This window comes from Macaca thibetana, chromosome 1, assembly GCF_024542745.1.
Source record: "Macaca thibetana thibetana isolate TM-01 chromosome 1, ASM2454274v1, whole genome shotgun sequence".
Classification (NCBI taxonomy): Eukaryota; Metazoa; Chordata; class Mammalia; order Primates; family Cercopithecidae; genus Macaca; species Macaca thibetana.
Window position 1 is genome coordinate 128,782,630 of NC_065578.1, and position 24,907 is coordinate 128,807,536.

At 48.5% G+C, this 24,907-nt stretch overlaps 1 protein-coding gene across 2 annotated transcripts in view; it reads left to right on the top strand.

Moving 5' to 3' along the window:
* The first annotated feature begins 133 nt into the window (after positions 1-133).
* Positions 134-24,907, top strand: part of PMF1 (polyamine modulated factor 1) — a 29,569-nt gene continuing 4,795 nt past the window's right edge. Inside the window, exons 1-4 of one of the 2 annotated variants that reach the window (XM_050756697.1) lie at positions 134-305; positions 19,740-19,845; positions 21,365-21,465; positions 24,024-24,219. In XM_050756697.1, coding sequence (XP_050612654.1) covers positions 145-305; positions 19,740-19,845; positions 21,365-21,465; positions 24,024-24,219 — 564 coding nt within the window. In that variant the 5' untranslated portion in view covers positions 134-144. The remainder of the gene's footprint in view (positions 306-19,739; positions 19,846-21,364; positions 21,466-24,023; positions 24,220-24,907) is intronic. The other variant, XM_050756708.1, reaches the window with a different exon arrangement.

Here is a 24,907-nt window from a genome sequence, read left to right on the forward strand (position 1 = left end):
TCCGATGACTTTCCCGCCCCCGCCCTGCTCGGTGACAGACGTTCTACCGCTTCCAATCGGAGGCGCCCGTCGCGGGAGCGGCCAATCGGGAGCTCCGGCGGGCGGGGAGGCCGGGCCAGTTAGATTTGGCGGTTCAACTTCAACATGGCCGAAGCAAGTAGCGCCAATCTAGGCGGCGGCTGTGAGGAAAAAAGGCATGAGGGGTCGTCTCCACAGTCTGTGCCACCCGGCACTACCATTTCGAGGGTGAAGCTCCTCGACACCATGGTGGACACTTTTCTTCAGAAGCTGGTCGCCGCCGGCAGGTAAAGCGGAGGGAGCCGCGGTGGGAGGGTTTGTCCGCACGGAAGCTCAAATCCCGCGAGATCAGGACGGCCGCAGGCCGGCGCGCTGTCACGTAGGCCCAGGGCGGGGGCGGGGCGGGGGCGGGGCGGGGGCGGGGGCGGGGCAGTCGGACCAGGCGACCCAGTCAAATTCTGAGCCGAAGGAGTCAGGGTATTCACGCACTGATAATCTGTAGCGGACCGGGATAGCTAGCTACTCCTTCCTCCAGGAAGCCCCGTTTTCACTAAAACTTCAGATGGCTGGGAGGAAAGATAGAGCTATTGCAAATTAGAGCAGGGTTTGTTTTTTTTTTAATCTTTGAGATAGGGCCTTGCGCTGTCGCCCAGGCTGGAGTGCAGTGGCGTGATCACTGCAGTCTCGAACTCCTGGGCTCAAGCGATCTTCCCGCCACAGCTTCCCAAGTAGCCGGGACTACAGGCTCGGGCTACCGCGCCCGTCTACAGATCAGGGTTTAAGTCGCGGCCCACCACTATGTGAGCAAGACGTAAGCCCCCTGTCCCACTTCGGCTCCTTATCAGTCAAATGGCAACAATAGTACCTTTCTCATAGGGTCGTTTTGATATGAGTAAATACACCTAAGGCGCCTAGGACAAGACCTGCCACATAGAAATATTAGTTAGCTATTATGAGAATATCTTCTTCACTGGGAGATTGCCAGGACTAAATGTGTTAACATGAAAAGAAACATTTTTCCTGTCTCGATTTTTATTTTATTTATTTTTATTTTTATTTTTTGAGACGGAGTCTCGCCCTGTCGCCCAGCCTGGAGTGCAATGGTGCGATCTCGGCTCATTGCAACCTCCGCCTCCCGGGTTCAAATTATTCCCCTGCCTCAGCTTCCCAAGTAGCTGGGATTACAGGCGCCCACGACCACGCCCTGCCAAGTTTTTGTATCTTTACTGGTAGAGACAGAGTTTCACCATGTTGGCCAGGCTGGTCTCGAACTCCTGACCTTGTGATCCACCCGCCTTGGCCTCCCAAAGTACCAGGATTACAGGCGTGAGCCACTGCGCCCGGCCCTGACTTTTATACAGTGTATATGATTCAAGAGTTTTGCCCATGATCCCACCATCCCTGCACATCAGGGTTGAAACGCTCCTGGGAGTTCGGGGCCCTGACCACAGCCTCTCCTCCTCTAGCCCTCTCTGTCCCCACTTCTCTGGTCTTTGGCTTCATCAGGACTCTCATTTATTCCCAGTCCATTCCTCCTGGGTTCAGCACTTTACCTTTCCTACACATAATTAATGATCTCTCTTTTCACTCATGACTCATCAAATATTTGAGTGCCTTTTCTGTGTCAGGTGCTGGGGATACCATGAGGCAGACAAGGCCTCTTGTCTTTTTGGAGCTTGCATTCAATGGGTGGAGACACCAACAACATCATCGCATAGCCTGGTAAGATGATAAGGCCAGGCATAGTGACTCATGCCTGTAATCCCAGTGCTTTGGGAGGCTGAGGCAAGAGGATCATTTGACCCTGGAAGTTTGAGGCTTCAGTGAGTAATAATAGCCCCATTGCACTCCAGCCTAGGTGACATTGCAAGACCATGCCTCTAAAAAAGAAAAAAAAAAAAGATGTGAACAGGTAATGATACCACTAGATAGTTTGGTTGGGACGCCCATTCTGAGAAGTGACATTTCAGCTGAATCTTGAAGGATGAGAAAGAACCAAATAATAATAATAATAATTATTATTATTATTGTTATTTTGAGGCAGCGTCTAGCTCTGTTGCCCAGGCTGGAGTGCAGTGGCTCCATCTCAGCTCACTGCAGCCTCCACCTCCCGGTTCAAGTGATTCTCCTCCCTCAGCCTCCCAGTGCCTGCTACCACGGCCAGCTAATTTTTGTATTTTTAGCAGACACAGGGTTTCACCATGTTGGCCAGGCTGGTCTCAAACTCCTGAGCTCAAGCGATCCACTCACGTCTGCCTCCCAAAGTGCTGGGATTACAGGCATGAGCCACCACACCTAGCCAGAACCACCTTTTTGAAGAATTACAGAAAGAGTGTATAGGCAAAGGGGACAGCCTGTGCAAAGTCCCTGAGGTGATCAGATATTCCAGGAACTGGCAGAGACCTCCTTGGCTACAGCATAGTGATCAGAGTAAAATGAAATGAGGCTGGAGAGGCAGGTGACAGCTTTATCATGCAGGGCCTAGTTTGCCATAATAATGAATTTGATAAAATAATTTGTAATCACTTTTATGAACCAATCATGGCATGTCATCATCATATATTCTGGCACAGTCCCTCCCTTGTTGTATTTATTTTTCCCTACTCATTCTTGCCCTTGTCTCCCCCTCACAGCCCCCACTTTCTCTTAGTTATATGTCCCCCATTTATTTATTTATTTATTTATTTATTTATATTTCTTTTAGAGATGAGGTCTTGCTATGTTGCTCAAGCTGGTCTCAAACTCTGAGGCTCAAGTGATCCTCCCACCTCAGCCTCCCAGAGTGCTGGGATTACAGGCATGAGCCACAGTGCCCGGCCCATTTATTTATTTATTTATTTACTTATTTATTTTTGAGACAGGGTCTTGCCCTGTTGTTCAGGCTGGAGTGTGGTGGCATGATCTCGGCTCACTGCAACCTCCGCCTCTCGGGTTCAAGCAGTTCTCCTGCCTCAGCCTCCCAAGTGGCTGGGATTACAGGCATGCACCACCACGCCCAGCTAATTTTCATATTTTTAGTAGAGATGGGGTTTTGCCATGTTGGCTAGGCTGGTCTTGAACTCCTGACCTCAGGTGATCTGCCTGCCTCGGCCACTTATTTATAACACAAATATTTATTGACCATTGACAGTGTCCCAGGGTTTGTTCTAGTTGTTGGAGATAAGTTAGTGATCAAGATGGACAAGGTTCCAATCTTCATGGAGTAGACATTCTAGTACCATTAAAAAAAAATAAAATTGAGCCTGGCACAGTGGCTCACACCTGTAATCCCAGCACTTTGAGAGGCGGAGGTGGGTGGATTACTTGAGGTCAGAAGCGAGACCAGCCTGGCCAACATAGTGAAACCCCATCTCTACTACAAATACAAAAATTAGTCGGGCCTAGTGGCGCATGCCTGTAATCCCTGCTACTTGGAAGGCTGAAGCAGGAGAATTGCTTGAACCTGGTAAGCGGAGGTTGCAGTGAGCCGAGATCGTGCCATTGCACTTTAGCCTGGGCAGCAGAGTGAGACTCTGTCTCAAAAAAATAAATAAAATAAAATCAGTTAAAGGAATAGAGAGCAATGGGGAAGAGGAGTCAGGGTGAGGAGGAGGGTAAAGAAGTGGCATTTGATGTATGCTTGTAAAATATGTTTTTTATATATATATATATATATATTTTTTTTTTTTTTTTTTTTTGAGACGGAGTCTCGCTCTGCCGCCCAGGCTGGAGTGCAGTGGCCTGATCTCAGCTCACTGCAGGCTCCGCCTCCCGGGTTCACACAATTCTCCTGCCTCAGCCTCCCCAGTAGCTGGGACTACAGGCGCCCGCCACCTCGCCCGGCTAGTTTTTTTTGTATTTTTTAGTAGAGACGGGGTTTCACCGTGTCAGCCAGGATGGTCTCGATCTCCTGACCTCGTGATCCGCCTGCCTCGGCCTCCCAAAGTGCTGGGATTACAGGCTTGAGCCACCGCGCCTGGCCAAAATATGTTATATTTTTGTCTATGTTTTAAATTTATATGAATGATATTGTGCTACATATGCCATTTTTTACTCAACAACATTGTTTTCAAGATCTAACCTTGTCAGGCCAGGCGTGGTGGCTCATGCTTGTAATCCCAGCACTTTGGGAGGCCGAGGTGGGCGAATCACTTGAGGTCAGGAATTCGAGACCAGCCTAGCCAACATGGTGAAACCCCGTCTCTACTAAAAATACAAAAATTAGCCAGGTGTCATGACGCCCACCAGTAATCTCAGCTATTTGGGAGGCTGAGGCAGAAGAATCACTTAACCTGGGAGGTGGGGAGGTTGCAGTGAGCTGAAATTGCACCATTGCACTCCAGCCTGGGCAACAGAGCGAGTCTCCACCTCAAAAAAAAAAAATCTAACCATGTTCTATTTTATTTTTTTTTTATTTTTTGAGACGGAGTCTCGCTCTGTCGCCCAGGCTGGAGTGCGGTGGCCGGATCTCAGCTCACTGCAAGCTGCACCTCCTGGGTTCACGCCATTCTCCTGCTTCAGCCTCCCGAGCAGCTGGGACTACAGGTGCCCGCCACCTCGTCCGGCTAGTTTTTTGTATTTTTTAGTAGAGACGGGGTTTCACCGTGTTAGCCAGGATGGTCTCGATCTCCTGACCTCGTGATCCGCCCGTCTGGGCCTCCCAAAGTGCTGGGATTACAGGCTTGAGCCACCGCGCCCGGCCACCATGTTCTAAAGGTGCGCATGGTTCATAGCTTCTTAGTGCTGCCTGTCAGTCCTTGATATGCATCCACCACTTACCCATTTCCTATCAGCTCCTCATCCATAAATTATTCCAGGGTGAATATCCTTGTACATTTCCTCAGGAGCTAGTGCTAGAATTTCTCTGAGACATATAACTGGGAGAGGGATCACTAGATCCCAGAGTTTATACCTACCTGTGTTCCATCAGATTACTTTCCAGAAAAGCTGTTCTTGTCCCCCACCTCCTCACCATCACTGGGTTTTTACCATTCTAATATTTGTCATTCTGCCAAGTGTGAAAGGGGTATCTTGTTTTAATTTGTGTGTCCCTGATTCCTGGTAGGTTTGGGCATTTCTTCATGTACTAAGTCATTTCAGCTTCCTCTTCTGAGAACTGCCTGCTCATTTCCTCCAGCCTTTGATTTTCAGACCTTTTTAAAAATGGGAGTTTTTATCTTGTTGATTTGATAGAGTTGCTAGTATAGAAGGAGATATCTTATCTGTCTATTGGGTGATAACTTTGTTGATGGTGTCCTTTGAGGAACAGAAGTCTTCAATTAAATAAAAAGCAGCACACATTTTAACTGTTTCCATTTTCCCCTAAGAGGATGACACAGAAGAGAAATGCAGGTATCCCTGTAGACCCTTTATGAGCTGTATGGATCCTCCTGACTCCTTTTCTCAGCCTCTTGACTAACTCAAAGAGCCATTTAAAAAATGCCAGACATAGGCCAGGCAAGGTGGCTCGCACTTGTAATCACCAGCACTTTGGGAGGCTGAGGTGGGTGGATCACGAGGTCAAGAGATTGAGACCATCTTGGCCAACATGGTAAAACCCCATCTCTACTAAAAATACAAAAAAATTAGCTGGGCGCGGTGGCGTGCGTCTGTAGTCCCAGCTACTCAGGAGGCTGAGGCAGGAGAATTGCTTGACCCTGGGAGGCGGAGGTTGCAGTGAGCTGAGATTGTGCCACTGCATTCCAGCCTGGGTGACAGAGCGAGACTCCATCTCAAAAAACAACAGCAAGAACAAAAACCAGATATTGCCTAATCCATTTATTTTTTTAATCCTAATTTTCATGTAATTACTTCCATTCATTTTTTTTTCACCTTATGATTTGTGCTTTTGGGGTCTTGTTTGTTTTTTTATTTTTATTATTATTTTTTGAAACGGAGTCTCGCTCTGTCACCCAGGCTGGAGTGCAGTGGTGTGATCTTGGCTCACTGTAGCCTTCTCCTACCAGGTTCAAACAATTATCATGCCTCAGCCTCCCAAGTAGCTGGGACTACAGGTGCCTACCACCATGCCTGGCTAATTTTTATATTTTTAGTAGAGACCGAGGTTTCACCATTTTGGCCAGGCTGGTCTCAAACTCCTGACCTCAGGTGATCTGCACGCCTCAGCCTCCCAAAGTGCTGGGATTACAGGCGTGAGCCACCATGCCTGACCCTTGGGGTCTTTTTTATGAAGACTGTGCCTACATCTAGGTCACAAAGATAATCTCCAGTGTTTTCTTCTGTTAGCTGTTTCATCGTTTCACTCTTTAAATCTTTCTTCTGGCTGGATTAAGGTATAAAGTGATCATCTCAAGCCAGCCTTATTTTTCTAACTTTCCCAAATACCATCAACTACACAGCTCATCTCCATTGCTTGATGGAGCCACCTTACCAAATGGCCAGCTCTGGGCCCACTATGTCCCTGAGTCTTTCTCCTGCCCCACCAATCTGCCTGTCTCTGCCAGCGCATGTGGGTTCTTAAAACCAGGCCCTTGTAGGAAACCTTATGTTTGGTCCAGCAAGTCCCATCTTTTCTCTTTATTTATTTAGAGACAGGGTTTTGCTCTGTTGCCCAGTTTGGAGTACAGTGGCACAATCATGGCTCACCGTAGTCTAAACCTCCTGGGCTCAAGTGATCCTCCCAGCATAGCCTCCCAAGTAGCTGGGACTGCACGTGTGTATCACCACACTCAGCTAATTTTATTTTTCTCTTTTGAGACTGGGTCATGCTCTGTCGCCCAGACCGGAGTGCAGTGGCACTATCACAGCTCACTGCAACCTCCGCCTCCCCGACTCAGGTGATCCTTCCACCTCAGCCTCCCGAGTAGCTGGGACTGTAGGAACACAGTACCACACCCAGCTAATTTTTGTATTTTTTGTAGAAATGGGGTTTTGAAATGTTGCCCATGCTGGTCTTGAACTCCTGGGTGCAAGTGATCCTCCTGCCTCAGCCTCCTGAGTAGCTGAGACTACAGGCATGCACCACCTCACCTGGCTAATTTTTTAATATTTTTGTTTTAATTTTTTTGTATAAATGGGGTCTTACTGCATTGCCCAGGCTGGTCTCCAACTTCTAGGATCCAACTGCCCAATCCTCCCGCCTCAGCCTCCTAAAGGGCTGATGTTACAGGTGTGAACCACTGCGCCCGGCCTGTCTCCAAGTTTTCCTCATCATGGGGCTTTCCGCCACCCTTCCTTTACAACTACCCCTTTCAGCGTTATTAATCACCTCTTTGTTGCTAAATACTTTGGAGATATGTACATATATATGTGTGCGTGTGTGTGTGTGTGTGTATATTTTATTTTTTTTCAGACGGAGTTTCACTCTTGTTGCTCAGACTGGAGTGCAGTGGCGTGATCTCGGCTCACGGCAACCTCCATCTCCTGGGTTCAAACGATTCTCCTCAGCCTCCTGAGTAGCTGGGATTATAGGTGCCCACTACCACGCCCAGCTAATTTTTGTATTTTTAGTAGAGATGGGGTTTCACCGTGTTAGCCAGGCTGATCTTGAACTCCTAACGTCAGGTGATCCACCTGCCTCAGCCTCCCAAAGTGCTGGGATTACAGGCGTGAGCCACCGTGCCCAGCTGGATATGTATTTTTAAAATATTAACATACTTGCTTTCCTTGTAGCCTTTGACATTGTCAGCCACTCCTCTGTTCTTCAGATTTCTCCCTTGGCTTCTGACATCATTCTCTGCCCCTTTACCTGACTAGCTGCTCCTTCCCAGGCTCCTCTTCTCCTGTCCTTTAAACATGTGAACGTTGCCCTCTCCTTACTTTCACCCGCCTCTCCCATCTGATGTCTCGCTGCTACTGAAAGCCTTTGGTGACTGTCCATTGCTCCTCACCAGGGCTTCCAGGCCCTGCCTACCTCTTGTGCCCCGCTGCACTCATACTCAGCCATACTGACCTCCTCATTGCCTGGAACTTCAAGTGCTTTCCTGCCTTGGCATCTGTACTTGCTGTTTGCTCTGCCAAGAATGGTCTTCGTCCATCTCTTCCCTGACCTCTGTAAGGCCACCTTGCTCCCCTGGTTATTTGTCATGATAGACACCAGTTATTTATTCCTTCATGGCACATATTGCAGTCTGCTGTTCTGTTGTCTGCTTGTTTACTTATTTGCGGTCAGTCTCCCCTACATAAAACCTAAAGTCCTTGAGGGCAGAATCTCGTCTGTCTTGTTCATCATTCTCTATTCTTTACTCATCACGGTGCCTGGCATACAGGAGACATTCAGTACATAGTTTTAGATAAATGGAGAATCCCAAGCAATATCTCCCCTGAGTTTCAGACCTCTATCTCCAATAGTCTACTACTACAAATCTTCACTTGGTGTCCCACAGAATCATCACCTCAGCATGGGAACAGGATTTCTTTTCCACCTCTTCCCTTCCTGTGATCCCTGATTTGGTTGAAGGAATCACCACTATCCATTCTCTAGGCTAAAGATTTGAGAGTCCTCGTTGGCACATCCATCACTTTCACTTCCATTCAGCTGCCCACCCCTGTTGGCTCCAGCCTCTCTAGCCTCCGACTCCTCCTTTCCATCCTTGCTGACACTTTCTGAATTCAGGCCGTGACTGTCTCTCACTGGGCTCTTGCACCTTCCTCCAAACTGGCCCTCCAGCTTCAGTCTTGTGCCCTCCCTCCAGTCTACAGCTCAGATTTGATCCCCTTCTCCTGCTTAAAATGTTTGTTTGGTCAGGGTTGCTTCCAGAATTAATGCAGCTCCTTAGCACGGCGTGCAAGGCCATTCCTTCCCATCTCACCAGCCCCAAGTCAGGGCCCTGAGGGTACAGCGCATGCACACCTGAGTGCCAGTGCAGACACACACATGGGCACGGAAGCTCTTCTGCACTGAGTACTGCTCCCTGCCTTCACCCCTGTCATCTTGTCTTCCCACTGCTGCTTCTCCTCACTAGAACATCCTTCTCCTCATTTGATTAAATAGGAGCTTATTCTCAGCTAGTTTCCACAGAGAAAGGGCTCAGTAAGTGTCATATATGAATACAGATTTTTTTTTTTTTTTTTTTTTGAGATGAGTTTTGCTCTCGTTGCCCAGACTGGAATGCAATGACGTGATCTCGGCTCACCACAACCTCCACCTCCCAGGTTCAAGCGATTATCATGCCTCAGCCTCCCGAGTAGCCAGGATTACAGGCATGCACCACCACACCCGGCTAATTTTGTATTTTCAGTAGAGATGGGGTTTCTCCATGTTGGTCAGGCTGGTCTCAAACTCTTGACCTCAGGTGATCCGCCCGCCACAGCCTCCCAAAGTTCTGGGACTACAGGCGTGAGCCACTGCTCCCAGCCAAATACAGACTTTTAAGATGTATGCAAATACTTGACTTTTCTCCAGTCCCAAGCCATTAAGTTAAAAGCCTTTAAAGTCCTCAGTCCCAAGAATGAAGTACTTACACCTGGGACAGGAGTCTGAACATGGTTAATGTGAGTTTATTCACGTGTTCGTTATCCAAAAGGATAACGAATAGATTTTCCCCACAATTCAGCATATTTTCCACATAAATGTCAGTTTGAGTGAGAAGGTGCATTATATGATGCACCTGAAAAGACTGAAAGATGATCGGCCACGATGGGCTTCAGATCCCGTGGATTCACACCCTGCTGTCTTCCTTTAAGCTATCTTTCTTTCATTATCTTGGCCGAGGGAGAGACTCCCCAGTATGTTCTCTCTCGGGCTTCAGAGCAGAGAAACATGGCCCTGTTGGAGCCTACCCTTTGTAACCTCTGCCTAGGTCTCTGGAAATGAAGGGTTCTTTTCTGTCCCCATGGCCTCCTGAGCCATCTGAAAACTCTTCTCTTGAGCTAAAGCAAGCAGATGGGGTGCTCCTTTTTGTGTTTTGTTACAAACCACGACCCACCAAGAGAGGCAGTTGGTTAGAGGCATCGTTAGTGGGGCTCAGATTGAGGACCAGTTAGTACTATTCAGAGAGAAGCTGGGTCTGCTATAGGTGCTTCCAGCACCCTGGCAGCTGTGCCGCATGTGTTGGTTTGTGGGGGCTAAGGGAGCAAGAGGTGTTTGACAGTTGTTTTGTTTTGTTTGAGATGGAGTCTCGCTGTGTCACCCAGGCTGGAGTGCAGTGGCACGCTCTTGGCTCACTGCAACCTCCGTCTCCCGGGTTCAAGCGATTCTCCTGCCTCAGCCTCCAGAGTAGCTAGGACTACAGGCGCACACCGCCACGCCCAGCTAATTTTTGTATTTTTATTAGAGATGGGGTTTCACCATATTGGCCAGGTTGGTCTCTAACTCCTGACCTTGTGATCCGCCTGCCTCGCCCTCCCAAAGTTCTGGGATTACAGGCGTGAGCTGCTGCACCTGGCCTTTTTTTTTTTTTTTTTTTTTGAGACGGAGTCCCACTGTGTCACCCAGGCTGGAGTGCAGTGGTGCAATCTCTGCTCACTGCAACCTCCGTCTCCTGGGTTCAAGTGATTCTCCTGCTTCAGCCTCCTGATTAGCTGGGATTACAGGCACCCGCCCCCATGCCAGGCTAATTTTGGTATTTTTAGTAGAGACGGGGTTTCACCACGTTAGCCAGGCTGGTCTCAAACTCCTGACCTCAGGTGATCCGCCCGCCTCAGCCTCCCAAAGTGCTGGGATTACAGGCGTGAGCCACCATGTCTGGCGACAGTTCTTGAGTTCTTAGATGCCATACTTAGAGATGTCCTTGTGGTCCAGTCTTCTGACCTGGGATATGCCGCACAGGGTAAGATGTATAAAGTGACTTAAAGTCTACGTCTGGCAGTGACCAAGAAAAGAAAGCGAATTGCATTTGTAATGAACTCAGAGTTTTAAACTAGTGCCAAAGACTGTTGGTGTTTATAGGAAATAGTTTGTCACAGGAAAAAGAGTGGTTTAATATATATACTGTTCTGACTATAAATGCCCTGGAAATATCTCACCCTCTTTGAATGTGCCGGTGATGCCTGCTACTGGTGGTGATTTGTTTCTGAAGGGTGGACATGAGTCATCAAACTGTGGTGTGTGGCTCCAGGCCTGGCATGCTCATACTTTCCCTCCGTATATTTCCAGACCATCCACCTCTTTCTGTCCCCACTGTTTCTGTCTTGCTCCGGGCTGCCGTTGTCTCAGCTGTGCTTCCTGAATCCACCCTCACACAGCAGCTGAGTGCACATCCTAAGGTATAGATCTGTTCATATCACATCTCTACTTCAGTCCCTTTTCTAGCTCCTCCGGTCATGATACATCCACACTCCAGACTCTTTGGCCCTGCGTGGAAGCCAACATGGCCATATGGCCTGGATTGAGTCCTAACTGGCTCCATCATATGCTGGTTGTGTGACCCTGGGCAAGCTTCTCTCTGCCTCAACTTCCTCATCTGAAAAATGAGGGTGATGATAATAGAATCCCCCCTCATAGGGTCATTCATAGTAAGGATTCAATGAGTTATGTAGAGTGCATAGAACAGGGCCTGGCACTAATAAGTTCTCAGTTTCCTGTTATTACTGCATCTTCACACACATGCACATAGGTGCTCATGCACACACACACACACACACCCCGCCCTTCAGCTACACTCCCTGAGCTTACTCCATGCTGCTCTTCTCCTGTCCCGTGGCCAGCTCCTGCTTCTCTCTCTGACATTGCTTCCTCTAGGGAGCCTTTCCCGAGCCCCTGCTAAGACCCCATGCTCTTTCATACTCATTTTCCTGAAGGCTGATCAGCAGTCCCTTTGACAGCAGGAATTGTACTGTCTCGTCTTTGGGTTTGTACCACGAAGCTTGGCCTGGTACCTGGTCGGTGCTCAGTAAGTGTCTATTAAATGAATACAATTATCCTGCTGGTATTTTTTATTTTCATGCTAATATTTATCAAACCACAAAGTTTTTTCCATCTTTCTCAGGAAAGTATCCCAATTTCAGGTTTTTGAAGTTTTCCAGCAGTTTTCAAAGGAAGAAGCTAAACAATGAAAGGTTAAGTTAGTCCAAGAGACCAAATAACGTAAAAATATAATTAGGGTTGATTTTAAGTATTTTTAATTGACCCATTGTAATTGTACATATTTATAGGGTACATATCTATGTTATATAATGATCCAATCAGGGTAATTAGCATGTAATCTCATGGATTTATCATTTCTTGTGGTGAGAACCTTCAAAAGCCTCTCTTCTAGCTATTTGGTAATATGCAATATTTTACTGTTAACCGTAGTCACTCTACTGTACAACACCAGAACCTATTCCTCCTATCTAATTGTAACTTTGTATCTGTCAGAAGACTAATTTTTAAAGGATAACCTTTTAATACAACCATTCATCTTGAATCACTGGCCTGGAGACTTTCCTCTTATTTTCATTAAGAAACATTTATCCCTTTCTTCTTTCCTCCTCTCCCTTTCTCAGTCCTGGGGCTTCCCAGTGTACACAGGACCAGAAAGTGGAGAGAGAAAAAGACTGAATGGAGAATTTTTTTTTTTCCCTTTTTGAGTGAAAGTCTCACTCTGTTGCCCAGGCTGGAGTGCAGTGGTGCGATCTTGGCTCCCTGCAACCTCCGCCTCCTAGGTTAAAGCGATTCTCCTGCCTCAGCCTCCCGAGTAGCTGGGATTACAGGCGCCTGCCACCGCGCCCTGCTAATTTTTGTATTTTTAGTAGGGATGGGGTTTTGCCATGTTGGCCAGGCTGGTCTCGAACTCCTGACCTCAGGTGATCTGCCCACCTCAGCCTCCCAAAGTACTGAGATTACAGGCATGAGCCACCACGCCCAGATGAGAAACATTTCTTAATGAAATGGACAGCTGTATAGTGAATAGGGGATGAAGAGCAAGAATTCCTGTCACTCCAGTCCTCAGCTTTTTTTTTTTTTTTTTTTTTTTGAGACGGAGTCTTACTCTGTCGCTCAGGCTAGAGTGCAGTGGCGCGATCTTGGCTCACTGCAAGCTCTGCCTCCCGGGTTCACGCCATTCTCCTGCCTCAGCCTCCTGAGTAGCTGGGACTACAGGCGCCTGCCACCGTGCCCGGCTAATTTTTTGTATTTTTAGTAGAGACGGGGTTTCACCGTGGTCTCGATCTCCTGACCTTGTGATCCGCCCGCCTCGGCCTCCCAAAGTGCTGGGATTACAGGCGTGAGCCACCGTGCCCGGCCTTTTAATTTCTTAAATTTCAATAGTTTTTTGGGGAACGAGTGGTGGTTGGTTACATTGGATAAGTTCTTTAGTGGTGATTTCTGAGATTTTGATGCACCCATCACCCGAGCAGTGTACACTGTACCCAATGTGTAGTCTTTTATCCCTCACCCCCACCCCCCACTGAGTCTGCAAAGTCCATTGTACCATTCTGCCTTTGCGTCCCCAGCTTCTATTTGGTTTTGTTCTCAGCCTTCCCCACTCTCCACTCCTTCATTGGGACGGAAGTGCTGGTCCCCACCTGCCCTCTGGTGGACAACCTGTGAAACAGGCCTTCCGTTGGGCGGTTACCACAGGGAAAGAAGGCAAGTCCTGGCTCCTTTTTTGGCTCTCTTAGCACTGTGTACACCGTGATATTGTGTTACCCTCTTTTGTCTTTCCATGCTGTCCTGCACAATTTATCTGCGTATGTAAACCAACAGATTGACAAATGACCAGAGCCTGATTCTGTGCTTATTTTGAAGTCAAATGTATTTAAATATTTTTTAAATAAATATTTTAAATATTTATTTGTTATTTTTTTGAGGTGAGGTCTCACTCTGTCGCCCAGGCTGGAGTGCAGCAGCATAATCTCTGCTCACTGCAATCTCTACCTCCCGAGTTCAAGCGATTCTTCTGCCTCAGCCTCCCAAGTAGCTGAGATTACAGGCATGTACCACCACACCTGGTTAATTTTTGTATTTTTAGTAGGGATGGGGTTTCACCATGTTGGCCAGGCTGGTCTGGAGCTCCTGACCTCAAGTGATCCCCCCCAACTTCGGCCTCCCAAAGCACTGGGATCACAGGCATGAGCCACTGTGCCCAGCTAATTTTTTTATTTTTATTTAAAAAATTTTTTTGTGGAGACAGGGTCTCATTACGTTGCCCAGGCTGATGTCGAACTCCTTGGCTCAAGTGATCCTCCTGCCTTGGCCTCCCGAGAAAAAATAACAGGTTAAAATCAGTTAATATCGTCATCTCAGTTTTGAAACTCAGTAAATGTGGTTTTTAAAAGTTACTTTCATTTCTGATAAATTTAGCCTTTTTGGGGCCACAATTTGGCCTTTTCTGTCTGGTGGGGACAAATCCTGACAGCTGGTTCGTACCCCTGCTGGGTTGGTTTCTGCACAAGCAATTGCACACAAGCCTCATTCACTAGCACCTGCCTTCCACCGGGGAGGAGACTTCCCATCTCTGGGAAGCCAAGTTACTGACTTCGGTACTTCTGAAGGGCAGTGAGGACTGTTATTGTGAGATTAGTGAGAATAATTGTAGCTAACATGAAGCATTTCAATGTGCTGGGCACCATACTGAGGACTTTGTATATTTTACCTCACTTAATCTGCACAGTAATTTTGTGAGACCTAGATAGTTATTATCCCCATTTGACAGAGGAGGAAATGAGGCTTACAGAGGTAAAGAAGTTGTCCGAGGTCACTAGCTGATGAGTGGTAGGGATAGGATTTGAACCCAGGGAAAATGACAGGCAATCTGTCCAGAGAGCCGATAAAGTTACCCAGTATGCACTGGGTACTAGGCGCGACCTCTTATGTACTCTTGGATGCCAGGGCCAAGAGACCGTCCCATCATGGGGTGAAGAGGAGCCTGGACACAGAGGTTGCAAAGGAGGCTCCTGAAGGAGGACTCCTCTTCCCAAGCTTTTCAGGTCCTGGGATCCTGGGGTCCAGGGTAGGCAGCCCAGGCCTTACCTTAGCCCCAGTCACCCAGTCTAGAGTGTCTTACATGCTGCTGTGCATCTAACATGGTTGTGGGCACCCTGGAGATCCCAGCAGCATTGCAGAAGGCATCCCTGTCCACAAGGATATTAACATTTGCGTAAGAAGATAAAATTTGACACTTGGGGCAAATAGTCAAGAATTAAAAAAAATTTTTTGGCCAGGCTCAATGGCTTACGCCTGTAATCCCAGCACTTTGGGAAGCCGAGGTGGGTGGATCACCTGAGATTGGGAGTTCAAGACCAGCCTGGCCAACATGGTGAAACCCTGTCTTTACTAAAAATACAAAAATTAGCTGGGTGTGGTGGTAGGCACCTGTAATCCCAGCTACTTGGGAAGCTGAGCCACGAGAATTGCTTGAACCTGGGAGGCGGAGGTTGCAGTGAGCCGAGATTTAAAACTTCTTTTAAATTTATTTTATTTTATATTTTATTTTATTTTATTTTATTTTTATTTTATTTTGAGACCATCTTGCTCTGTCGCCCAGGCTGGAGTGCAGTGGCATGATTTCGGCTCAGTCTCCTGAGTAGCTGGGATTACAGGTGCCTACTACCATGCCTGGCTCATTTTTTTGTATTTTTAGTAGAGATGGGGTTTCTCTATGTTGGTTAGCTGGTCTCGAACTCCCGACCTCAGGTGATCCCCCTGCCTCAGCCTCCCAAAGTGCTGGAATAACAGGCATGAGCCACTGCGCCCGGCCTTAAATTTTTTTTTATTGAGACAGGGTCTTGCTATGTTGCCCAGGCTGGTCTCCAACTCCTGGACTCAAGTGATCCTCCTGCCTCAGCCTCACAAAATGCTGGGATTACAGGCATGAGCCACTGCACCTGACCTTTTTTTTTTTTTTTTTTTCTGAAACGGAGTTTCGCTCTTGTTGCCCAGACTAGGGTGCAATGGCATGATCTCAGCTCACTGCAACCTCTGCCTCCCGGGTTCAAGTGATTCTCCTGTCTCAGCCTCCTAAGTAGCTGGGATTACAGACATGCACTACCACGCCCAGCTAATTTTGTATTTTTAGTAAAGATAGGGTTTCATCATGTTGGTCAGGCTGGTCTCGAACTCCTGACCTCAGGTGATCTGCTCACCTCCGCCTCCCAAAATGCTGGAATTACAGGCGTGAGCCACCGCACCCAGCAAATTTTTTTTTTTTTAATGTGTCACTTTCCTGCTTCTCCCTGAGTATATTTTTCAGAAAATCCACAAGGGCATTCAAAACATTCCGAATTCTGCATTGGCTCTCAAGAAAAACACCTTCTGCCTGTACTCACTGACATTGGCACCAATCTGGCTGCCTTCCTCCTTGGTTAAGCCACATTGTCCTGTTAGCGTATATTTCATCTTGCATCTGTGTATGAGTGTGTGTGTTTCTGTGGTCCTTCACTTTCACTGAATTATCATACCATAAAGGAGAACTCAGAACAAGTCACAGGCAGCACTGGTGGTCAGTTTGCTTCACCCCTGCCCTGGGCCCTATCCGCTGTCAGCTGCCTGAGCTGAAGAGAGATGCGTCCAGCTCAGACCCTCCGCCTGCTAAGTAAGTTGGGTGGAGGAACAGGATCTCCCATGTCTAAGCCAAACCTGTTTTAAGCCACAATTACCCGGTTTCAATTCCAGCCCTGCTTGGTCAGGCATCGTGTGTTCCTCCGCGTTCCTTCTGGTAGCCACAGACTGCGTGGCTAGTCAGGCCAGCTGCAAGACAAGATGTCTGGGAGTCTGCTGAGGGTTGAAGGAATGCCCATCATCTATTCTGTGTACAGTATTGTTTTTGTTTTTGTTTTGTTTTTTGAGACGGAGTCTTGCTCTGTCGCCCAGGCTGGAGTGCAGTGGCACAATCTCGGCTCACTGCAACCTCCGCCTCCCAGGTTCAAGTGATTCTCCTGCCTCAGCCTCCCGAGTAGCTGGGATTACAGGCATGTGCCACCACGCCCAGCTAATTTTTTGTATTTTTAGTAGAGATGAAGTTTCACCGTGTTAGCCAGGATGGTCTCCCTCTCCTGACCTCATGATTCGCCCACCTTGGCCTCCGAAAGTGCTAGGATTACAGGCGTGAGCCACTGTGCCCGGCCTATAGTATTGTTTTTTAGGTACGTAAGCTTAGCTTCCAAAGTGTACTCACATGGAATGTGTACCACTGAAAAGGTGAGAGACTGCCACTGTAACCCAGAAGTGTACTGGTAGTTGCTTACAACCAGCTCTCTGAAAAGAGAGCCCCTGTTTGCAGTGTTTGCCAGTTTCCAAGGTGTAGATACTCCTAAGCTACCAACATGGCATCACTATACACAGAGTTGAGAAGAGCTGGGCAGCAGCATACCTTGATCCAGTATTTCCACGGACAGAAGCAATATATACGAATTACCTCAAGAGCAGAGTAAAAGGTGGTAGAATGATTAGGAAGTGGTATGTTTGGAGTCTTTAGGACCTTTGTTTTGTTTTGTTTTTTGAGACGGAGTGTCGCTCTTGTTGCCAGGCTGCAGTGCAATGGCGTGATCTCGGCTCACCGCAACCTCTACCTCCTGGGTTCAAGCAATTCTCCTGCCTGAGCCTCCCGAGTAGCTGGGATTACAGGCGTGCATCACCACACCTGGCTAATTTTTTGTATTTTTTAGTAGAGACGGGGTTTCTCCATGTTGGTCAGGCTGGTCTCAAACTCCCAACCTCAGGCGATCCACTGGTCTCTGCCTCCCAAAGTGCTGGGATTACAGGCATGAGCCACTGCGCCTAGGACCTTTGTTTTTAAAGTTAATTTATTGTTAGTTAATGTAATTTAATTCTTAATAATGGCTGTGTTTGACACTTGGCCCAGAGTTCCTGAAAATTTGGCAGTTCTCTTTTGCAGGCCACTGTGAGCTGGCTCCAGTACAGCACTGCTTGTAGTCTTCACCTGTTTCCAAAAACATTGTTTGGGGGCGGGTTTGGTGAGGAGGCTTAAAGAGCTATGAGAAAGGGAGGACCCAGCAGTGACTCCCTGGCTGGGGGTGGGGCTTTGCATTGGGCATCAGGGCCCTAAAATGCCCTGTTTACCCAGTGACCCGCCAGCCTGATCCTCACAGCCGAGGAGCATCCTGACCTATAGTACAGCATCAGTGTGAGCTTTTGTGTATTTGAAGATCTTCCTTGGCTCAGGTGCTTTCTGCAAGTCACTCGAACACTGCTTCATCCGACCACACCCGCTCCCAATTTAAAGAAGGTCCTTATAATACACTGTTAGCCCTATAACTCTGGCCTTTTTCTTTTAAAACATTCTCCACAAGAGATGATTATCACTTGCATGTGAGTTTCCGCATTTCTGCCATCTCTCCTTCTCTACTGGAAGCTCTGGGAGGGCCGTGTCAGTCTTATCCACCCCGATACCCAGTTCCTGGTGGGCGATCAGCATATAGCAGACACTCAGTGAATATTTGTTGAAGGGGAAGGGCCTGAGAGAGTGGACAGAGAGACACAGGCAAGGGAGAGGGAGGAAACAAGGGGGAGGGAGAAAAACAGCCAAAAGAGTTCATTTAACTTGAGTTTCTCTGTCCAAGAGGAATAAGCCATTGGGAATATACTGGATACCGTTTGATACTTCCAGCTGCAAAGGATTGAGCAGTGAGGAGCTCTCAGCTGCTAGTGGCAGAGACCTGATTTAAAATCAGGCTTGGCTGGGAATGATGGCTCACCCCTAGACTTCCAGCACTTTTCGGGGCTGAGGCAGGAGGATTACTTGAGCCCAGCAGTTTTTTGAGACCAGTCTGGGCAACACAGTGAGACCCCAACTCTACAAAAATATAAAAATAAAAGAATTAGCTGGTCATGATGGTGACACCTGTAGTCCTAGCTACTCAGGATGCTGAGGCAAGAGGATCCCTTGAGCCCAGGAGTTGGAGTTGGAGGTTGCAGTGAGCTCGGATTATGTCACTGCACTCCAGCCTGGGTGATGGAATGAGATCCTGTCTCAAAAAGAAAAGTAGAAAATCAGGCTTCAGGCTGGGCACTGGCTCACACTTGTAATCTTAGGACTTTGGGAGGCCGAGGCGGGTGGATCACCTGAGGTCAGGAGTTCGAGACCAGCCTGGCCAACATGGCAAAACCCTGTCTGTACTCAAAATACAAAAATTAGCCAGGCGTGGTGGCGGGCACCTGTAATCCCAGCTACTTGGGAGGCTGAGGCTGGAGAATCGCTTGAACCCAGGAGGCGGAATTTGCAATGAGCCAAGATCACGCCACTGCACTCCAGCCTGGGCGACAGAGCGAGACTGCTCCAAGAAAAACAAAGGAAAGAAAATCAGGCTTCAACAATAAGAGAAATATATTACCTCGTGTAACAAGAAGCCCCAAAGTAGAGTGGCTGCAGGTTGGTGTAAACTCTGCCCTCAGGCCAGGGCCCCTATGGTTGCCAAAGAGCATCACCTGGATATAGTAATGTCCTTCAGAGAGAGCATCAGATGCTTTCTATGTGGCTCTTTTTAGGAGTAAGCCAGTCTTTCTCAGACGTCACATGCCCTGTCCTAATCCAAGTCCTTCAGGGCACTGGAATGACCAGAGGCTCTCAAAGTGTGGCTTCCCAGACCAGCACTATCAGCCTCACCTGAGAGCTTGTTAGAAACTGTGGAAGGAGTGGGGAGTAATCTTTAAGGGATAAACACTTAAACTCACCTGGGGCTCTCCTAAGAGGGAGTGGGGATGCTGATGGGGCATTGATGGGGTCGAACTCGTGCTTCAATGGCTCGTGCTTAGATAAGAGATTTGCATCCACTGCCTTTAACCAGGGCTATGAAGTGGACAGAGCTCAGAGTCCTGTAATGTGAAGCGGAGGTGCCCAGGCAGGCTGATGGCCGGCTACGTGCTTGGCCCTCCCCACCTTTGCTTCTCTCCTTCCCGCCAGCTACCAGAGATTCACTGACTGCTATAAGCGCTTCTACCAGTTGCAGCCTGACATCACACAGCGAATCTATGACAAGTTTATAGCTCAGTTGCAGACTTCTATCCGGGTGAGTGGCAGGAAGCCCGGCAGGTGCTGTTGACTTGGGTTCTATCTCCAGATTGTCAGTCTGCTGAGGGCAGCGGCCCCACCCTCTACCCCTCCGTCTCCTCAGCCCCCTAGAGCTGTCCTGGGTGCCCGGCAGGCTGCAGCATCCATCATCTCTCCCTTCCAAATGATGCGGGTATCTTAGATGCAGCCTTTGCTCACTGTCCTGTAATGTAATTACATGTTTTATGTTGCCTGCCCTCTAGACCATGCAAACTCAGCAAGGGCTGATGGGGTCTTTTTTTTTTTAAGTCAAGATTTTGCTCTGTCACCCAGGCTTGAGTATAGTGGCATAATCACAGCTCCCTGCAGCCTCAAACTCTGGGCTCAAGCAATCCTCCCACCTTGGCTTCCCAAAGTGCTGGGATTACATGAACTACCAGCCTACAGACTCTTTTTAAATATTTCCCACTTCAGGCCGGTATAGTGGCCCAAAATTTTAATTTTTTTCTTTCTTTTTGAGACAGGGTCTAGCTCTGTCACTCAGGCTGGAGTGCAGTGACATGATCTCGGCTCACTGCAGCCTCTGCCTCCCAGGCTCAAACAATCCTCCTACTTCAGATTGAGTCACTGGGACTGCAGATGTGCACCACCACACCTAGCTAAAAAGATTTTTTAAATAAAAATAAATAAAACATTTTTCCCACTTTATATTTTATTTCCTTAATTTTTTTTTTGTTTGTTTGTTTTTGTTTTTTGTTTTTTGTTTTTTTGAGACGAAGTCTCGCTATGCCGCCCAGGCTGGAGTGCCGTGGCCGGATCTCAGCTCACTGCAAGCTCCGCCTCCCGGGTTTACGCCATTCTCCTGCCTCAGCCTCCCGAGTAGCTGGGACTACAGGCGCCTGCCACCTCGCCCGGCTAGTTTTTTGTATTTTTTAGTAGAGACGGGGTTTCACCGTGTTAGCCAGGATGGTCTTGATCTCCTGACCTCATGATCCACCCGTCTCGGCCTCCCAAAGTGCTGGGATTACAGGCTTGAGCCACCGCGCCCGGCTCCTTAATTATTTTTGTTTGTTTTTTTTGAGGCAGAGTCTCACTCTGTTGCCCAGGCTATAGTGCAGTGGCGTGATCTCAACTCACTACAACTTCCGCCTCCCGGGTTCAGGTGATTCTTGTGCCTTAGCCTCCCGAGTAGCTGGGATGACAGGCAAGTGCCACCATGCCCAGCTAATTTTTTTTTTTTTTTTTTTTTTGTAGAGACAGGGTTTCACCATGTTAGCCAGGCTGGTCTCGAACTCCTGGCCTCAAGTGATCCACCCACCTTGGCCCTCCCAAAGTGCTGGGATTACAGGCGTGAGCCACGGCGCCCAGCCTATTTTCTTAATTTCAAGCCACATGTAGAAAAGTTGGAATGTTAGGGAAAGCATAAAGACCTAGAACAGAAATTAGCCAAAATCTTACCAAGTGCTGTTAGCAATTTAGCATATTTTTGCCATGAGCTCGTCTCGTGTCATTACAGCTCTTTCCTCCTTTCTCTTCAGGAGGAAATCTCTGACATCAAAGAGGAGGGGAACCTGGAAGCCGTCTTGAATGCCTTGGATAAAATTGTGGAAGAAGGCAAAGACCGCAAAGAGCCGGCCTGGTAAGAGTGGGGAGGGGAGGTGAGAAGGCACAGGAAAGAGGCAGCAATTAAGCTTTTTTTTTTTTTATTTCTAGAGTCAGGGTCTCACTATGTTGGCCAGGCTGGTCACAAACTCCTGGCCTTAAGCTGTCCTCCCGCCTTGACCTTCCGAAGTGCTGGGATTACAAGCTTGAGCTACAACACCTGGCCAATTCAGCTTCTTGAAGGAGACTTTAAAACTGACCCAAGCAGGGAGTGGTGACTCATGCCTGTAATCCCAGTTATTCAGGGGGCTGAGGTGGGAGGATCACTTGAGACCAGGAGTTCAAGAGTTCAGAAACAGCCTGGGCAATATAGTGAGACCCTGTCTCCAAAAAAGCTTTTAAAAGGCTGACCCCATGTCCACCATATCCATGAGATTCTGGGCTTGTTGCCTCTGAGAGAGAACCTTTTGACAGGGACAAGTAGAGCAGACAGACACCAAACAGTAACCGAAAGCTGTTGTATCGCACAGTTCCCTTCAGGGGAGGAGAGCCCCAGGTAAGCCATGTTGTTCAGGGGATTAGGGAGGGAAGTAGTCTGAGGCCAGACCGAAGAAGCCTTCCTGAGAGAGCTCATTTTAGGGCCTGTTGGGCCTGTGGGAGAAAGGGAGGGTGGGGGAGTAGGAGGCAGAATTGTGAGGTTTGGAATCACCATGTACATCTTACAGGTGTAGATGAGGCTGGTGGGGCAACTGGTTTTTATACATTTGTTCATTCAACAGGTTAGGGAGCACCTACTATATGCTTGATACTATTTTATTTTATTTTTTTGAGACGGAGTCTTGCTGTGTCACCCAGGTTGGAGTAAAGTGGTGTGATCTTGTCTCATTGCAACCTCCATCTCCTGAGTTCAAGCAATTCTCCTGCTTCAGCCTCCTGAGTAGCTGGGATCACAGGCGCTCACCACCACGCCTGGCTAATTTTTGTATTTTTAGTAGAGACGGGTTTTCACCATGTTGGCCAGGCTGATCTTGAACTCCTGATCTCAGGTGATCCTCCTGCCTCAGCCTCCCAAAGTGCTGGGATTAAAGGTGTGAACCACCACGCCCGGCTTTGATACTGTTTTAGATGCCAGAAATTTAGCAGTGAACAAGACAGACCAAATATCTGCTCTCCTGGAGCTGACGTTTCAGCAGCAGCTGGCCACCTGGTACACCAAGTGTAAGGTGGAGAAGTGGGGCCTGGGATGAGCAGTGGAGAGCAGGGGCCAAAAAGACCCCAGCAGCTGAGCCCCTGCCTCCCGCAACCCTCCCTCCCTTAGAATCCTAGGCCAGAGGGAGTAGAAATCTTTTTGGTAGTTTCCAACTTTTAAAAATGCTCTATGACCTTAATACTTAAGGGAATTAAGTTTCACAACTGAAAAAGAATTTTATTTTATTTTATTTTTTTGAGATGGAGTCTCACTTTGTTGCCCAGGCCAGGCTAGAGTACAGCAGTGCCATCTCAGCTCGCTGCAACCTTAGCCTCCCAGGTCCAAGCAATTCTCCTGCCTCAGCCTCCTGAGTAGCTGGGATTACAGGCGCCCGCCACCACGCCTGGCTAATTTTTGTATTTTTTGTAGAGACAGGGTTTCACCATGTTGGCCAGGCTGGTCCCAAACACCCCACCTCAGGTGACCCACCTGCCTTGGCCTCCTAAAGTGCTGAGATTACAGGCATGAGCTACCGCGCCCGGCCATTGAAAAAAATTTATTTTATTTTATTTTTTTTTTTTTGAGACGGAGTCTTGCTTGTCTCCCAGGCTGGAGTGCAGCAGCGTGATCTCGGCTCACTGAAAGCTCCACCTCGGGTTCACACCATTCTCCTGCCTCAGCCTCCCAAGTAGCTGGGACTACAGGCGCCCGCCACCTCGCTCAGCTAATTTTTTGTTTTTCTAGTAGAGACGGGCTTTCACTATGTTAGCCAGGATGGTCTCGATCTCCTGACCTCGTGATCCTTCTGCCTTGGCCTCCCAAAGTGCTGGGATTACAGGCGTGAGCCACCGCGCCCGGCCTGAAAAAGAATTTTTAAAGAACTCACAGTGCCTTCCACCCACCTCTTGTGTAATCTTGCCTCCTCAGACTTGACTTTCCTTATCTTCCCAGAGCAGCCAGCACTTATGGGGGTCTCCCACAGTCTGGGCCCTCCATCCGGAGCCACCCCCAACCTCTCCAACTCACAGTCTGATGGACTGGAAGCACCAGCCAGGCAGTGGTCACAAGGACAGAGGCAGGGGCTGGAAAGCGACCCTGAAGGGTTCTGGATGGGGGAGTGTATGTGGAGGAGAGAAGGGGAATGTGGGGTATGGTCGGGAAGGCTAAGATAGGGGCTGAAGTGAGAAGGGGGAGAGGTGGACCCCTAAACATTGAAACCCAGGGACAGGAAGTGAGCATTCTTATGAGGAACAGGTCTTGGGAGGAGAGAGACCATGGGAGAGACCTGGGAAGCCAGCCCAACTTGGGACAAGGTGGGCATGTCACCGAGTGGGCTTGGAAACCGAACCCTCTTCCACAAGGGCCTTCCGTCTCCCTTATTCCTTGTGCCCCATGTGGCCCTCCAGGCGCCCCAGCGGGATCCCAGAGAAGGATCTGCACAGCGTCATGGCACCCTACTTCCTGCAGCAACGGGACACCCTGCGGCGCCACGTGCAGAAACAGGAGGCTGAGAACCAGCAGCTGGCAGATGCCGTCCTGGCAGGGCGGAGGCAGGTGGAGGAGCTGCAGCTACAGGTCCAGGCCCGGCAGCAGGCCTGGCAGGTCAGTGTCCCAGCCTGCCTCTTCCTTTTCCATCTCTGATGGGCCCTCTGAGATCCGCAAATTGGTGGCTTCCTCCATTCCAACACAAGGGACCCCCACAGGGAGTAGGAGAGCTTGCCCCCTGGGGAACGGCCATGCATTGCCTCTCCTTGGGCGTGTGCAGGAGTCTCTGCCAGCCTCAGCAGACAGTTTTCTCCCCCAGACCCTCCACCAGGCACGGGCGTGTGTTCCCCTGATGGAGCAGGTGAGGACACAGGCCCAGAGAGGGCAGGTGACTCACCCAAGGTAACAGCACCTCCACAACAGATTTGGAGTTAAAACCTGGTGGTGGTTCTACTGCTCCATGTGACCACTGCCCAACATAGATACATACATTCTAAACCAGGTATGTGGTAGCGGGGTGGGTAGAGAACGAGAACGGAGGATGAGATAGTATTTTTAAAATTTGGTACATCATATTTTACATATTTAAGAAGTACATGTGATACTTTGCTACATGCATAGAACGTGCAGTGATCAAGTCAGGGTATTTGAGGTGTTCATCACGTTGAGGATTTATCATTTCTGTGTGTTGGGAGCAGTTCAAGACCTCTCTTCTAACTACTTTGGTTTTGGTTTTGTTCTGAGATGAAGGTCTTGCTATATTGCCCAGGCCAGTCTTGAACTCCTGGCCTCAAGCAGTCTTCCT